Source organism: Gallus gallus, chromosome 1, assembly GCF_016699485.2.
Source record: "Gallus gallus isolate bGalGal1 chromosome 1, bGalGal1.mat.broiler.GRCg7b, whole genome shotgun sequence".
Taxonomy (NCBI): domain Eukaryota; kingdom Metazoa; phylum Chordata; class Aves; order Galliformes; family Phasianidae; genus Gallus; species Gallus gallus.
Genome location: NC_052532.1, coordinates 61978809 through 61997082, shown reverse-complemented (window position 1 = coordinate 61997082; position 18274 = coordinate 61978809). Strand labels below are relative to the sequence as shown.

The window sequence follows — 18274 nt, the reverse complement described above, 5'->3', positions numbered from 1 at the left end:
CTCACTCTCAAATTGGGTTTTTTTGAGCACTAATTGTCTAGCTTTGGAACAAGGCTTTCTTGTTTTGCTTGCTGCTTTTGTTGACATTCTGGGCCAAACTACAGAATGGGCTTGTATGTATATGCTTAATTGATAGTACGAAATACAGAATACTTTGGCTTTCTGAAAAATCTCTGGGAATTTCATCTAGTTGCAGTTGTCATGCAAGCAAACAATAGGACTTTGATTTGACGTAAGCTGAAGTGGTTCTTTGCTCACTGTTGAAAACATTTCAGAACGTTGCATATCTTGAAGACATTTGTCCAAGGAAAGTTAAAGAGCTCCATTAAAAATTCAATATTAGACCAATTGTCATGTATAGGTAGAGAAATCAGAACCACTGAACCTAAAATCAAACTTCGAGCAATTACGTTTCCAACACCAAATAGTCCCAGATGTTGTGAGTTAAGATCAGCATAATCAGTTTTTGGGCACGGAACTTTATATGTGCTAATAGAAATTCAAAGATCCTGGAGCACCTGCAGTTAAGACTGGGTGAAGATTTCAAATCAGAACTTGTTCAGTTGAAATGCAGTTCCAGCTGAAAGAAAATTTCTGTTGAAAGCACCTGCTTCCCCTGGAAAAGCTGGAAAATTCTGAAAGACAAATTGTATTATTTCTTGTATATGCAAGTGCTCAACATTTGGGGCTGGATTTAGCAGACAAACCTGTAAGAGGAGCTAGCATAAATTCTTTGTGGGCAGAAATAAACTTCCTTTATTGTAGTGACATAGCTCTTGAGGAATTAGGACTTCAGTGATACTAACGACAATCTCTGATGGCCAAGCATGCCATTTTCAGACCCTTTTCCCCCTGAAATACCATTCTGTGATGGATTTCAGATTTTTGTGATGCTTCCTGCTTTTCTCATGTCTGAATATGGGAAGGTCTTAAAGATTTCTAAAAGGCTAATAACCACACTTGTGAAACATACGCTGCGTTGTTAGTTATGGGAAATAACTACTTCTAGTATGGTAATGGGAATCTTGAGAGAAGAGTTGAGTCTTTTCCTTCAAGATACTGTTATCCTAGTGATTTTGTACTTGCCAGAAGGCAGTGTCTCTCTGCTCCTTCATTTCCTGAGGAGGCTCCAGCTAGAAACGTTCACAATACTTCTTAGTTTGGAAAAGGAAAATTGCTTGGCGTGCTCTTTGCTGCTCTGCTGAGTCAAACTTGTGGTGTGTGCAGTGATTAAGCTAACACGGATGTAAGCACATAATTCTCCTAACCATGTAATTATTGATGATGGCTGAAATTATTTCCGTTGAAAATCACTTCCTCTGCTCCTGCAGTGACTGAACATGGCTTGCAGACTCATTTTAGACCATCTAGTGTAACTGCCAACATGCCTAGGTTTCTCAGAATACTGGAGGGTTTTTAGCTATCCGCAGTTATTGCGTCAGTCAATACTCACGATGGAGAAAAGCCTAGTCATAAAGCCATGTTCAGTGTTGAGCAAATTCACGTTCCAGATGTTTGCAGGTATGGCTTTAAAGTGTTGGACGAGATTTTTGCCATCCTTTTCCATATAAACTTCTATGTATTTTTAGCTTTGGAAAAAATGATAGTTTTGAATGACTGTGAGTTCCTGAGTTAAGGATTTCTTCCTGCTCTGTGAATGCACTTTAAATGAAATCTTTTCAGGTGCTAAGCATATAAATAAACTGTTGCAATCAGCATGTTACATTAGACTCCATGACGTGTCTTCCAAAATGTCTTTGATTCTGATGCCAATTTTACCTGGAACCTAAAATCTTAGCCTATATTTGGTTTCATCTTTGAGAAGTAAATGTGTTCAGGTTTCCAGGTGCAAAGTGCCCCATAAGCAAGAAACAACTTGGCTTTCTTCATCATCATAGTATTTCTAGAGCACTTAGAGAATGCAAAATGCAAACCTTCTTTTTCATAGTTGCAGTTGATATTGGACTGTTCCAGTGATTACTGATGACACTAGCTTTGCTGTTACTACTTGTCACTCCATATTGTCCACTGTCTTGGCATGGTTTTACCTTCCTGCACCTTTTCACCACCTAACCTATTATCATTTTAGTCATTTTTATAATTTTATTTCTTTTTCTTCTCTCACTTCCCTTTTGTTTTACTCCATCCATCTGGTAGAAGTATATAAAGATGTACACAGGCGGAGTGAGCTCATTGGCTGAGCAGATAGCCAATCAGCTTCAAAGGAAAGAGCAACCCAAAACCCTTCTAGACAAGAAGGAACTGGTAAGATGATGTGCAGAAGACGATGTGTGTTTGTGATTAGACGTACTGTAGATCTGAAGTAATGTGAGAGTCCAGTTGTTAGTACAGATGTTGGAATCCTTAGTAGCTTTGTAAAAGACTTAACTTCCCTTTCTCCATCCACCCTCTCTCTTGTCCTCATTTTCCTTGCGAAATTGCTGAATCTAATCTCAGCACTCAAGGATTAGATACAATCAGTTGCCAAACTGCTGGTCATATTTGTGAAGATGTGTTTGATCCACTGTGGCTACTTCAACATTGTTATTTACTATGGGAGGTACTATTTTGGTCTAAGAATTGCAGTTTGAAGGGTCTCTTAGTGGTTTTGCCTTTCTATCGTATGCCTCCCTCAGTCGTTTATTTCAAGGTCATCGTTAATAGTACTCATGTCCACTTTTCCATCCAGAGCCTAATTTACTCCTCACATACATAGGCTTGGCATCCTAGGACCTTCTTCACTGGACTTTAAGGTTAGTTTTTTGTTTCCTGGCTAAAACTGTGAATTGTGTCACAGCACTACAGCATCCATGCATCAGAGAACAGCAGCATCCAGATGCTCCTATATCTGCAAATATGAAGAGAAAATATGTCTTGGTGAGAACGGACACATACAAATTTAATCACGCCTATTTCTGTCTAGGGCTCGCTCAAGAAGGAGTTCCCCCAGAACCTGGGAGGCAGTGATGTCTGTTACTTCTGCCGCAAGCGAGTCTATGTGATGGAAAGGCTGAGTGCCGAAGGCAAGTTCTTCCACCGCAGTTGCTTCAAGTGTGAATACTGTGCCACCACTCTGCGGTTATCATCTTACGCCTATGATATTGAAGATGGTAAGAGAAATTGCCTTTTTGTTAGAATTCTCTTAACTGTCCTGGAAGTTTGTCCAGTGATTTCACAGCTCACTGTTTGCTTACAAATTATTTGGTGAGTTAAGAGACGGAGTGACTTCAGTTCCAGATATATTCTCTCAAACTATTGAAGTCCTGTGGATTTCCTCTGGCCAGGTAATGCTGAGAGCTGTGAGGAGTTAATGTGAGAACAGCTGCTGGAATGGAAAGAAACAAATAGTAGTTGAGGGCTTTAAAATGGTTTGGCAGCTGTCTTTGAAGGCTAGATCCTATAGTATTCCTTCGATGCCATTTAAATGAGGAAACTCAATTTAGCTTTAAATGAGTTTAATTTTAAACTTTGTTTTTTATTTAAGAGAACATAACATGATGGAGGCAGACATAATCAGCTTTTACTTTTCAAGAGAACACAACAGTAGAACTCTACATTGTAGATCAAGTGAAAGAGGAAGTTTATAATCAGGGGCTATGATAACTGATAATTACAAACTAAGTTCTATTTTAGTGGGGCAAAATGGGACATGGAAGTTGAGTAGGGGTAGATCAATACTAAATATACAGAGAAAGAATTAGTTACTGAATGTTCAGTAATTTTTTTTCTGTGTCCTATAGACTGGGGAGCAAGGAATATGATTGCAAAATTCATAAATTTATTGATGACTCAGTTAACAGAGTCCAACATACAAAGGATTAAGGGAAGCATTAGATATACATGACAGATCTGAGAGACCAGAGAGTATGGCAGCGGTTGAAACTCATTTTATCACCCAGAAGATGAGCATGTTGAAAATTATAACTTCAAATTGCACGTCATTTCTGAAGAGTAACATCCTTCAAAGAGTGGCAGTGTTATGTTTGTTGCTTGTTAGCAGAAAATTCATGTTTTCTGAAGAAGTGTCTTAGATAAAGCTTCGTGTATGTCAAGAAGTATAACTTCTGCCTTCTTTCACAGCTGTCATTTATCTTTACTCTGATCTCAATAATAAAATATGTACAAAATGAAGTAAAACTAGTCAGATATTAGGTGGAGAGGATTCTACACCAGTAATGATGATGTAGAAATAAAAATAACAGGAAAAAGTGCTACAAACAATACTTTTCCACTTTGTCAAAGCGAGTCAAAGATGAAGTAAAAATTGTAAGCTGTATGCTACAGGATGAAACTCCAGGATACTCTCTGCAGACTGGAAAGTTCTAAAATTGATAGATATCTGTGTAAGTGGGTTGAATCTTTTTGAAAATACTGAAAATGGCCACGGATACATCAGCTAGACTTATGGGGCAAAAAGAACCAACATAATATTTCTCATGAAGATGAATTATATAGCGACCTTTAGTAATGGGCTTGGATCACAAAGAATTGAGGAATCTTAGAATCATCAAACCAGGCACCCAGTAAGGAATAGAAAACCCATTATTTCTTGTCCAGAATGAGAGCGGTCTTGACTTGTAAGTTTAAAGGGACCAGTGATAATTTTGAAATCAGTGTATAAAATCAGCAGCTTGATCAATTATCAAAGCTGGGACAAAGCAGTTGTTGAGCACTCCTGTGTTATTTTGTGCATTCAGAAGTAATGGGGTATCTGATTAATTGTGCAATAGCAAGCTGAGGTCTTCTGTCTGGTGTATGTGCTGAAACAGTCTTTGCCACCAGACCTACTGATTCCCTCTGCCAACCAGTGTATGTACACAGTTATGGCCAGATAGCTCACAATGAAACAACACAAAGCTTGGAGTCTCAGCACACCTATAGCATCGATTCTGAAGTAACTGTTACGCAGTTAACAATTTCATATGTATATATACCAAATATGAGCAAATAGAAATATGTGTTACCATCACTAATCATTGTGAAAGCATAGCTCGTGTTTCATTCTGGATTTGTTTTGAAAGAAAAGATAAAACATATGCGTGTGGTTGCTATTCATATAGCTTTTCTGACTGAGTGTCCTGTAGTGTTCTGCAGTCAGTGTCTGGTTCAGTGCCTAGGTATGTAAGGTTTTTGCTGTTGTATCTCTTTTCAGGTGTGTCCCCCTGAAACAATTTGAAAGACTCAGCAGTAACAAATGGTTATTTAAGCAGGCAGTTCTGGAAAGATAGCATTTGCCACCTTTCTATCATAAAACAAACTATGAGAAAATACTGTGCTAGTACCAGCTCAGAGAAACTGTGGAAAGCAGCAAAGGTCAGAGTATAGATTTGAAATGTGTTAGAAAAGTTGTGGGAAGAGGATAGCAGAATGTATGCTGTGGGCTGCATACACTTAGCAGGGTATGGTAGCAAAGGTACATGGGAAGATAACCGTGCCATCAATTTTCTCCTATTATTATTATTTGCACTGGGGTATCACTAGTGCTGCTTTGTCTTTAGGATAGTGTTCAGATACTGGTGAAAACCCATCTAGACTTCCGGAGCGTTACTAAAACATTAGTGTCGCAGCTGGTCTTACTTGTGAAAATGACTCATTGCTCGAGTGCCCTTTCTGCAAGTAACTGCTGTGTGTTGTCAGAGATGGTTCTCTGGGAGTTAATGCCCTCCTCTCCCTCTTTCCTCTGCTGGTTGTATTCATTCTTGCTTTTTCCAAAAGTGCTTCTGCCAGCTTTTCATGTGATGATTTCTTTGTTCCTCACACACTGCCGCATTGTTAGCATGTGATACCACACAAGCCTCACAGCTTTGCTTTGGTGTTTGATAGGATATTACGCTCAATGGCTGTCAGGCACCCAATGGAAGGGAAGCTAGCTAGGCAGGGGAGAGAGGAGGGCTGGAGTTAAAACTTCAGATAGCGCTCATCTCGGTGCATACTGATTAAACTAGAGGAAGGAAGGACAACAGGAAATAAGTTGTAGCGAGATGGACGTTTATATTGTATGAAGGTGCTGTGTTCTCATTGTCGACCATCATTCATGTTCTGTCCACAGGTAAATTCTACTGTAAGCCCCACTACTGTTATCGACTCTCCGGTTATGCTCAAAGGAAGAGGCCAGCAGTGTCAGGAAAGGTAACTCATTCTTTTCATCTAGCATCTCAAGTCAATAGGTGTTGATTCTTAACATTGAAAGAGTAAATATGCTTTTGTTTTTGTGAAGGTGGAAAGATTCAGAATGCATCAAATGGCTTGTTATGTCATCATGTCCTGCAGTTCTATAAGTTCGCATTAAAAGCTTGCAATTATCACTTCTCTTTTTATGGTTCTTATTATAAAATAATGTACTGATCCACTCAGAACAGTATTTTGATTTGTATTCTTGTTATACTGAAATGCTTATTCAGTCTGAGTAGAGACTAAATAACTTGTGTTGCTGGTTTTGCTTCTCCTTAAGATTAAACAAATCATTTGCGTTTCTTCTGAAACTCGAAGTTGTAACTCACTTGCATAGGCTATAAAGAAGATGTACTGTCTTTTCTGAATGTTTGCTTGTCTGTTAGTGTGAACTTGTATGGAAAGAAAGGGTATCCTTTTTCCTGTATTATTGTAATGGAAGCATTTGTGTTTTAAACATAGGATCAAGACCTACTGTGTATTACAGAAAGGTGTCTCCGCTTTTGTCTTTATAATCCAAGGCACATTAGACTTAATTTGGCTCCTCAACTCACTTTTCAGTATTTTTGCATTCTCTATGTGAGCGAGCTCTGTGGTAGTCTCTTTGCATTCAAGTTCTGTTAAAATTGAATGCTACAAACTGGCCTTCCCCCTTAGATAGTGTTTTTGTTTGTGGTGGTGGTGGTAATCTTTCTGCCTGTTTGTCAAGTTTTGATAGTACAAGCTAAAGCTGTACACCTTTTTGGAAGGATTAGGGATCTATCTCAAAATTTGTGCCATACTTCCAGCCAAAAAGAAGGACCGAAAGTGAAACATGTTATGTATCCCAGATGAGCAGACTTCAGGGATCCTACTGCTTTGACTTTCTTGGATATCCAGCTTGTTTTTCAGGGGTTTAAGCCATAAGTTGAGAAGGAACATGTTTGATTCAGACCTTGCCTTTATGCAATGAATAAGGGGTATCTTAATTGCAGGAGGGGTGTCTTCCTAGTTCATTGCATTCAGTGCATACAACCTCATATGAAAAGAGCATTTTCTAGGTGCTTGCAATTTTAAATATGGATTTAATTCACTTCCTCACTCTTACAGGACACCAAAGGACCTCTGCAGGACACCATGGCAAGTGATGGAAGTGGACGGGCAAATTCCATCTCCTCCTCAGCAGAGAGGGCCCCAGGTAGCTCCGCTTCCTTCTTTAGCAGGGTGGTGCAGTACTCTCTCGACTTCTTTGACAGAGTTAGGGTGGCAAGCCAGCGACTGCAAAGCACAGTTTCCTGGATTGGGCACCAGGTAGCCCAGAACCCTTTGGACTCCTTTTTCATGTGTCAGCTGATGGCTTTTGGGGTTCCCTTTCTCTATGTCCAGTCAGAAGTTCTTGTGCAGATCCTAGGGGAGTTCTGTGGGCAGTCTGCTGACCATTAAGAATTAACGTGACCCAACTTTATGAGCTGTATAACTCGTGTGAATTGGGGTGCCGTGTGAATTTCGTGTGTTATGTGAAGTTCTCAATATGTTACTTTGCATTGTGGCTTTGGGGCCTAGATATTCTCATTTCTTTCAAGGACGCTGTCTGAAATAGTTCCAGGAAAACACAGATCCTCAGTTAAGGGTCTCCTCTGAGTGGACCCAGATAAAGAGGCTTTGTCTGTAATGTATGTACCACACTGTTGACTCAAGTTACGAGTTCTGATACACTGGAATAATTCTCAAATTGGATTTCTGTGTTTGCCTGAAATCTGGGAGCCGTTTCTCATTCTCCCAAATTTCTGTTCATTAATCTAGTACTTGAATGGGAAGATCCCATTATCTCTGGATGGTGTCTCCTTTGGAATTCTGGGTGTCTGTGACAGCTAATGGGATGGGATTCCTTAAACTTCTTGAATTTCGTGGTGCTGCCAGGTCATGGTGCTTTTCCCTTACTGCCAGATTCTGTGCTGCTCCTGGCCATGGCTTTGGGAATGAGGTAGTGAACGTGTGTGTCTTACTGTGAAGTATTTTTGCCTATTAAATTAAAATTCTAATTCCTTCTAACATGGGGAGAAGTGACTCTGCTACAAATGCTCGTTTGCCCAGCCCCTACATGCTCACTTAGTGGTGTCGGAAAGAGATTTGGTTCTTGTATTGGTTCTGGAACGCTATGGAAAAAGGAAATTAGGTGCTTTTAGAGGGAGAACATACTTAGAGGAAAAATTTAGAAATGAATGTCTTCACAGTGCTAATTGAGAAGAAACATTAAAAACATATAGGCAGATAAAAATCATGCTTATATTTGACTTTACATGTTGTTATTACAAGCATTTCTAAGGTGGTAACTGAACACAGACAGAAAGTCATTCTTACTGTGTGTAGTTGACTCTTCAAGTGTAGTTACACTTGCTGTTTTGTCTGTTAATGGCCTGGAATTTCCATATGGTAGAATGGAGGAAAGAAAAAATGCAATGAAAAATGACATGTCCAGAATGCCATTGACAGGTGGGATAATGACAGCATTTTTTTTATACTGTAGGCTAGGCTTAAAATTGCTTACTCTAAAGGTGAAGAGTTTTTGGTTTTATGATTTTTTTTTAATATAGAGCATATTCTTTAAGATATATGAAAAAGGTATTTCTTGGAGCTGTTAATTCACAGACATAGGAGAAGTAGGTTATGGATTGAAGCTCTTGGTGATGAGAAGTGGAAGAGAGTTTAGCTGTGTATATAAATTAGTTTTTCAGTACAGTTGCTGTCGGTCTCCTTTCCTTGATTTAGTCCTTCCAACGGATCAAATTTAATTATTTGCATTTATAAATGAGCCTTCAGCAAACAGCGTCTGCGTGATCACTAAGTAGGACAAATGTTAGGCCAGGAATTTCCATCTCTCCTTATGTAGTGCTGGCATAGTTGGCACCTGCGATGGCACAGTTAGAAGAGCTGTAATATTTCTAGAGAAGAAAAGTAGAACAGACACCATTTTATCAAGCAGCAAGACTTGAAATCTAGGTCTCCAGTTTGCTGTGTCTAACTATAGCATTGTTTTTAAATATTTTGGAGCTTTAAAGCTTTGGCTCTTATACTGTGCAGAGTACATCATTAGGGCATACTCAGCTGGATGAAACTAGTTCATCTTTAAGGCAATGTAATGTGTTGTGTGTGCATGACTGAAACACCTTTAATGGTTGAAGAGTTACCTTCTGCTTCTGTTATCTCCCCCTTTCTGCTAGGAAATGTCATTTATAGCTGAGATCTCGTTTTCTTTATGAAGCAAGCTGTAAGTAGATTTTAAAACTACTGAATTAACAAGGGTTGAGAAGCAGGAGGGGGGAGCTAAATGCCATGTATTTTAAAAGCAAGCTCCAGTGTCATTAAGGTAGGCCAGTTCTCCATTAGTCAGTTTAACAGTCATGTGCTGTAGGTACTTGTCTTTAGCTCCAGTTCTTGCACAGTAGATCAGGAAACCTGCAATGTGTTTACAGTTCTGTATGGCTTGAAAAAAAAAAACCACAAAAAACCCCACAAAACCTCAGCTTTTGAATTGCAAAGCTTCATGATACAGTGGAATAATGAGGTACTGTTTCTGAATAATCAAGGGGAGTATCTAAGATTACATCTTTATTTAACTACTGACTTTGAGCTATGTGCGTATATGCTTTCTTGTAATTTATTAACTTCTCTAGGTGAGAAACTGTAGGCATTCTGCTTTCACTGAAGTATAGAAGAATACCTTAAGCAAAAAGCTCTCTGAACTGGAGATAGTTTCCCACACTCCACTTAAACCATTTGGTAGACTCACCATGAACAGGTTGTATATCTGAAAACCGTGTGGCCTCCTTTAAGGCAAGTACCAGCAGCTGAAGTTGGGCAGTAGTGATTTCATACCTTGAGGTCTGAGCCAGTCTTACTAGTGAGGCACATGTTGACGGGGAGTGTAATTTGCCTCTGAAATGATTAAGTAAAAGAAGAGAAAAGAAGAAATGTGTAGGTTTAATTTTTGATGGAGTTCTAAAGATAGCTTAGAATGCAAAAGGAAGGTGTACAGCAGAAACATCAAATAAGCAGTGCACAAGACAAAAGCCCCCTGGTTTTAAGTTTTACACCCTCTGAGTTAAATTCAGTCCTGAATTAGCTTGTTCAGTGACCATTACGACAACTTATGCCAGGTCTGCTTTTTAGTTGCCACAGAATCCCAAACAAATGTACATTTTCCAGGTTTTCCCCCTACACTCAGTACCTCCTTTACCACCAAATCTGTCCTCTTCTTTTTGTAGCCAGATTAATAATTAAAATCTGTTCAAACTCAAAATGATGTTCAGCAGCTTTGGTCAGCTTAGGTACAGTTGGTCACAACAAGCACTTTCTTGTGATGCGGTACTAATCTGACAGGCATGCATTAACTTTGCTAAAGATGTCAGTCCCTCACTGGTTGTCTGTCCCTTGTATTGCAGTGACTGTAGTTATGGGGTACAACTTGTGAGAAGCAAGTTGAGTTTTTCAGCAGTCTTTTAGAAACATCATTCTTAGGAAGGTTTGCCTGGTTTGTCAGAGAGCCCACGTGACATCTTATGTAGTGTCACAAGGGATGTTTTCAGGGAGTTGTGTTCAAACTGGCTTCTGCAGTATTGATCAGCTCCTTTGGATGGGGAAGTGGCAACAAGCTTTTGAGTGGTTGATGCCATTCTCTCCTGGGAAGGGAAGCTGGGGAAAGCTGGTACTATGCTTTTGGTTCTGCTGAACTGTGGCATGCTTGTCTTAGATCCTGTAATCCTTCTCTGTACTCTGTCTGCCTCTTTCTATCTTCTGCGTTTGCCTTTGTGCCAAAATTGCTGCTATTGCCAAGGGAAAAAAACACTTTGCTTCTCAACTGTCTCTCCCTTTCATAATCTGTAACCACCGTGTCTTGGATTTTTTTGAATATTATTTACAGTACTTTATATGATTTGAATGTGCTTTTAATGTAAATGCTTTTTTTTTTTTCTGTTTGTTCTAAAGGTCTGTAAGAACACATTTTCAAACTTTCAGCTCTTTCTTGACAGATGGACTTGGAACAGTCTTTACTCATATCAGCTTTATGATAATGCTCTTTGGGGCAGCTTTAGGTGCTGATGTTTTGTTGTGTTTCCTATTCCAGGCTTGTGTTCTCACAGCAATACATTTCTGACACTACCAGCAGTAGGAGTTTCATAAAGGAAAGACCTGCTAGGGAAACTCATACTTCAAAATGCTTAGCAATAAAATGCAAGTCATGAGATCTTTGCAGCAGTTACTTGACCTGCAAAAAATGTAAGAAACTCGCTGTAGGCTGTAGTATGCAAACCTGAAAATTTTCATACAAAGTAGAGGCATTAGGTCTCCTGCTTTACAGTCACAGAAGTATATCCTATATATGAGACAGGTGCAATATGAAAGGTTAAAAATCCTCCTATGGATGTGCCTTAAGCGTTTTCAGGGAGCAATGTGATGAGCAAACCATTTATGGTAGACTCTTAAATATGTAATGTGTTGCATTTAATGAGCAACAGTGGACTTTACATGAGGGAGCTCTTCTGGTGACCAGGTGATCTAGAAAAGGGTGACTGCTTCCTCTGAACACTATGCCCTTTAAAGTAAATTATCTGAGCCCCATTTTCAAAAGGATCATAACTGTCCGTAGAGTTTACACAAATCTTTATGAATGCATACAGTATTATTTGCACATACATATATACCTTAGGAAGTACAAATATGTTTTTATATGCATTTCTGTATATAAACTGACTTCTTGTTCGTTGGTGTTATCCCTTCTCAGTTCTACATACATTTGAACGTGCCTTCTGAAAATATTCCATCTCAAAGCAATACGGTTTACTTGTGCATATAACACATATCTTCACAAAGGCTTCCACTTGGCCAATCCTTTTTGTTATTATTCAGATTTGTGTTCCATACTTGTTTTAATTTGCTGTGTCATAAACACTACATTACAGACGGTGCAATAAGCTAATTCTGTGGCATACTGCTCAGTTTGCGGTGCCTTCATTTTAAACCACTAACCTGCATTTACAAACACATCCATACACCTTTCCCTCCTCCTCTGGTCCACAAAATAATTAATTAAAATTAAAAAAAAAATGTACGTTTGAAGATGCACTACCACAGTGAGAGGAAAGAGAGTTCCTCTTCTACCGTGCCTTGAAGTTTTCTTTTCTGTTTGGAGGCACGGAGGTGTTGTGTTCTGCAGGACAGGGCACGTGGTAATGAGCCCTTTCACAGGGCCTCATACAGCTCCACAGAGATCTAATGCAAGATTTATTTTTCTGAGCTGGAAGATTTAAAATATAAACTTAAGAGCCAGACCCCTGTATTTTTGGAAGCTGAGGAAAGTGCGTGGGTTGCATGATTAGGACCAAGGTTCAGTGCCCAGTGAATCATTGCTCAATAGCAAGCCAGGAAACTCTCTTGGGGGATGTGCTTGACTGTTCCCAGTCCATCATGTTCTTTGTCGGTGTTCTTATCAGGATTTGGGTGGCTTTGGTGTAAATGAAGAGAATTTGAAGCCCAGAAAATTTGGAAAAGCAAAGGCATGATTGCTAGCTTATTTGTTGTAAGGGGTTGAGAAGCAGCTGACCTAATAGAGCTTCACTGAAAAACCCAAGAAAACAATCTGGGGACTGAGAAAGGGCTTACAGAATAGCGGTGTGGTTGGTTTGTGCTGATGGCTGGATCCTGCTAAGAACACTTTTTCTGGGGAGTAGAAGACCTCCCTCTTCCACCTTTCTCTCTAGCTTTCAGACCTGTAGACTTGTTCCACTGAAATATTTGTTTATTGTTTATATGTGTAATTTCTGAAGGGTGATATGAATTTTTCTGGGCACTTCTAAGAGTTTCATCAAATGTTTGTGTGTCTTGGAAAAAGAACACTGCGTAAAGGTGTTGGATTTTTTTTTTTTTTAATTACAGAATTATAACATCTGTGGGTTGGTTTTGGGGGCTTTTTTGTTTGTTTGTTTTGAAAAGTAGAATCTAAGAAATAACTGTTCTGAGAAGATTAAGTTTCCCTCAGAGAAATGGGGGGAGCTTGTATAAAGTAGGCTTGGTGACAGTTGATACTCAAGTGAGACAATTAGTGCTCAGAAAGGCTTCATGTCTCCATTGTATAGCTTCATTGAGGATTTTTATTTATGCAGTTGTTTTTAACCTGTTTTTGTTTTGGGTGTGTGTCTCCTTAAATTATGTAATGCTTGGTTTTCTTGTTGCTGTGAAATCAAGACATTATTTGTTCAATTGTGTGAAATGTTCAAGGGAATAAATTCCAAACAACCTTCAGGTTTCTGAGTTTTTCTTTGTCATCCCCCTCCTCCTTCCACCAGTTCCAGGTTTGGAATGCTGTGGGTGATAAGTGTTTGGGGGAGAGTGAAGTGAATAGATCTAGCAAGCTTGAATAGTCTTCCAAAGATGTTCTGGGGAGCTCCATGGCACGTGTAACTACCGAGTACTATAGAGGCGTACAAAGGTAGTTATGTTCTGGCAGACACAGGCTAAATTAAATGTTGTTTTGTTTTGTTTTTTTTTCTTTTGCTGCCAGGTTGTGATTAGCTCAATGTGTAGGGCATGCACTGCCCAGACAGCATTACCTATTTCTGTAGAAAAGCTGCTAAGGACCCCCATACTAAATGTTCTACTGTTTTTCTGTAGAAATGCTGTCAGTGTTGTGGCTTCATGGATTTTTGTTGATTTGGGAGCTTGTTCAGCGTGCTTTGTTGCAGGCCAAAGTTCTCTGTAAACAGGGCAGTGAAATACATCTGTGAGGGAGAGGAAGAGCATGAGCGAGTGTAAGCTAACACTGAGGAACAGGGATGCATAGCCTTTGCATCTGGTGTGACAGGTAAGCTTTTTGGCAGGATTTGTTTCCTCTTGTTTGCACAGCAGCAGCTGTGATTTTGGGACATTAGAAGCGATGGAAAGGCATAAAATGAGGAAACGTGGAGCCTTGTAGCAAATCCACTGTGTTATGTTCCATCTGGATGGCTCTCTCCTCTCAGGACAGTGGCACGAGGAGATGACCTCCATTCCTCAAAACCACTGATAGACTGCTTTGTTATGTTATCCCCATGGCCAACATGTGGAGCTGTATCATAGTTCTGAGCTAAGTTTTCCTGTTCTCGAAGGTATACTGGATGAGTCTGCATTAGAAGATAATTCTGTCTTACCTCACATGCTTTCTCATGCTCTGTAATGCACCACTAGCAACTGAGAGCCTGGAGAAATAGTTATTCTTTGAGCATCTAATCTAATAAAAACAGATGGGTTGATTTGGCCTGCATAGTTATGTTTAAATAGTAGATTGTAGAACTATAACATGAAACACCATTGCTGCTATACCTAAGATTTTCTTCTTTGGAGGAAAGCACCAACTCAAAAGTCACTTTGGGTTAAAGACACCCTAGTTTTGTTTGTGAAACAAAATTTAACCTTTTTCAGGCATTTTTCTCTTCACCACCACCCTTCCTCCTCCCTCCCGTTCCAACCTAAGATTTACCTGAAAATTATTTACTCTAGGGGAAACTCTATCCTGTAAGTGAAGCCCCAGGTAACACACTATGTCAAATATGATTATTTTTAACCTTTGTTGTGCAAATGAGATGACTTGAAAATGAGGAAGAAAAGTAGGTTTGAGCTGAGCCATGCTCTTGCTGAGTGTAAATGCTTCTTTGCTGTAGTCCTGTAAAGAGAAAACACTGATTTTTCAGAATATGCTATTCTGGGGTCATTACTCACAAAGTCCTTAACTTATATCCATCACTTTTGAGAGTCTTTAGCATTATTTAGGACTTGCAGCAGTTGTTAAGTAGGTAAAAAATGATATCTGTCTTACAGATAAGGTAAATGAGCAGGCATATGTACTTCTTCGTAGTTATCCTCACTTTTAGCTGCCAAATAAATAATCCACAGAAGATCTTACGTGGATGCTAACTTACTTCTATTTATTTATAAAGCTGAAAACAAGGGATTCAACTTCACTATATAACTGTTCTGTATTAAGGACAAGTTTTAAAACAGTGCATTATAACTGGGTGTGTAAATGACTTTAATACATTTGAGGTGCTGACCCATTAACAAATGCACAGAAGTCTGTGGGAAATGTGGATGTTTCATTCCCTTGAGAAACAGATTAGTTCCATTGTAGGTGAACTAGTTAGCCTTTGCAGGAGTTTGGCAACTTCACTGTAAGAATTAAGCTTTAAGGAATATTAAGGTATTTTCCATCATGCATCCAAAACCAGCTTGCTTCATCATTTTGGTAGCAGTTTTGTCAAGAGAAACATTGGCATAGACCATTTCCTTTGCAGCACCCACCACTAGGGTAGTGTAGAAAGCCTATTGTGTACAAGTTTTCATGTGTTAGACTTAATTTCTTCATCTAGTAAGGCAGAAAGTAACGTAGATCTTTTCCTCTAATTTTCTGTAACAACGGTGAGAACACGTGAGGTACTTTGAAAATAGTATGAGTCAATATGTGTCCATCTCTGCACTGATTAAAGCCATTCAGTAATGATTTAAGCGTCTGCTTATGGGCAGCAGCAAGATACGCAGTTCGTATTGTATCTTCAAATACAAAAGGAAAACAAGGGGAGGAAAAGAAAATTAAAAACCCAAACAAACAAAAAGCAAGCAAGCAACCCAGAACAACAACAAAAACCAAGTGGAAAATATTTCAAGAGAAGGAATGGATGCCACAGAGTCAACAGTGAGCCCATTCTCCTGCTTCTGTGAAGTATATTTATGGAAGAAGGTGGAATAGCAGTTGCTGAGCTGATCATGGGGATGTAGAGCTTAGCTTAGGCTTTCCAAAGAAAACAGGGCAGATGCTCTTTAAGGATGAGACGGCACTTGGGTGCTTTGTTTAGTTACTTACATCTTCTTTCAAAAATGTATGTTTAGTCTGACATTTCTCATGTTGCTGTCATCCCTGAAGTCTGCGTTTTCTTTCTCTGGAAAATTTCATAACTGTCCTATATGCTGTTACAGAAGTTTATCTAGTTGCCCTGGGGGTAGTAGTGTTCAAAAATAGGACTTTCTCTACCCAAGAGACGTTTCAGATGCTTTCAGACTTTTTTTAACTTGATGATTAAAAACATCAGAATTGATGTGTAAGCTGTCTTTAATCAGATATGTGTCTTTTGGAATACATCCTAGATGTTGAATACACCTAGATATACCTATGCAGCAGAATTTTCTTAGGTTCAGAAAAACTCCCCGTAAGGTATGAAGCTCTGGATTGCTGGGAACGTTCCATTGCTTTGCAAGTTAAGCAGGAGTATGTGGGATAAATGCAGACACTAAGAAATGAGAGAACAGATGCTGATGTTTTCTGGAAAGTATAGAACTTTTACTTAGGACAAGTATTCCCCAGTATGTTTTCCTACAACCACAGGCTTCAGATTTGAGTCTGTTCCATTTGCAGCACTTCATCTTCTTGGAGAAAAATAAAACAAAAACAAAAAACAACAAAGAAATTTAAATGAGAACATGGTTATTATCTAATATATCCTGAGATCCGGTAATGATGAAAATCTGCAATAAATTGCAACAGAAGAGAGAGTGGTTAGCTCAGTAGTTGAAAGAAGATACCCGTTTGGAAGCTATCTTTTGAAACTGATCACAGTTTGAATGGGAAACTGAAAACAGTATTCCAGACGTTTTTATTATATATGATAAAATTTCTGGTTCCTGGTGATTTCTTCTTTAATGATGAAAACATCTTCTGGGATCCAAGCTGGGATTGGAAGAGCAGATTTAAAAAACCAAAAAGACAAACTAGGCATGATTTGTACTGATAGATTTCTCATGTGCTTTTAGATGGAAGTGTCCTTGGTTCAGTGTTGTGTTACATTGGGAGCACTGTTACGTGTGCACGTTGGGAGCCACCGTGTCTGATGCTGCCTGCTGAGATGAGGGATTCCAGAGGGCTGCTAGGAATGAGCGGTGAGAGATGGATGCCACAGTGAATAAGCTCTCTGAAGTCTTAGGTAGTAGAGAAAGTAGCTGTCTTTCTTAGCATAAAAGCGGTTGCTGTTTGGCTTATTTTTGGATGGTCAACTCTTAGACGTTGATTTCTAAAGAACTTTACGGTACAAAGAATGTATTTCACATTAGAAAGGGGGAAAAGTCAGAGCCAAAGTTAAGGTGATTTTAGCATAGAGTGTGGCCTTTCTCTCCTTTCCTTTTTCTCCTGGCCAGTTCCTGGGTGTGCTTCATCCCAGGTGGCCCTTTGAGGTAACATGCCTATAATAGCTTCCAGGACAAAATTTACGCCTGCAAAGTGATGTTATCTTTAGCCAGATTATCCTTCAGGGCTCTTCAGCCTTCCCACACTCAACTTCTCTCAGGAAATAGAAACAAGGCCAGGCAACAAATGATTGAGCTCATCAAAACACTTGGAGGGAGCTCAGATGTCCCAGATGTTCCTAACAAAAGGGAAGATGATAGGTAATATGTCACTGATTTGCCAATATTCCTGGATAATGGACTCACCGATACTTAACTAAACCATGAAAAACCAACTCTGTTACTTGTCTGAGCAGAAGTAAGAAATTAAATTGTGCAGATGATAAGATTCTGTGCCAGAAGAGATGAGTTAAGAAGTGAAGCTTAGCGGTGTTCACTAGGTCTCGGATTAGGTGACCTAATAACCTCCTTTCCCCATTTTCTTTTCTCCACCCACTGTCTGCAACACTGGACTCTTTCCAGGAGTCCAGAAATACATTCCTGGATTGTTCTATACCCCTGCTGTAGTGAGGACAGCTTTTCTGTATTGAACTGTCTCTTGAGCTTTAAACTTTCATCACATAATAACGCAGCTTCATGTACCTGCATATGAAAAACACCACGTATTTCTCAGGCATAACTTGATGGTATTGAAGTTGCAGATGAATTTTGACTCGCTTTCAAGACATAAGTGTGAAGTAAAGATGACCTTGAAATAAAACTGATTGATTATACTCCGTCTGCTGGCTTCTACTGGAAATGAAGAAAGGAAAGATTGACCAAATCCACAGCTGTTTTGCTCCTGCTTTGCCACTGTTGTAGGAAGCAACGTTCTGTCAGCGTCTGTTCTGACAGCTCTGAGAACCTATTTTAATCACGCTCT

General features: G+C 39.3%; 1 protein-coding gene across 20 annotated transcripts in view; it reads left to right on the top strand.

Annotated features, from left to right (window-relative positions):
* Nucleotides 1-18274, top strand: part of MICAL3 (microtubule associated monooxygenase, calponin and LIM domain containing 3) — a 177686-nt gene that overhangs the window by 102537 nt on the left and 56875 nt on the right. For 14 of the 20 annotated variants that reach the window (XM_040655489.2, XM_046904909.1, XM_046904919.1 and 11 more), the window contains 4 exons: nt 2158-2265; nt 2924-3110; nt 6050-6129; nt 7261-7348. In XM_040655489.2, the coding sequence (XP_040511423.1) occupies nt 2158-2265; nt 2924-3110; nt 6050-6129; nt 7261-7348 (463 nt within the window). The remainder of the gene's footprint in view (nt 1-2157; nt 2266-2923; nt 3111-6049; nt 6130-7260; nt 7349-18274) is intronic. The other 6 variants (XM_046904927.1, XM_046904930.1, XM_046904928.1 and 3 more) reach the window with 1 other exon arrangement.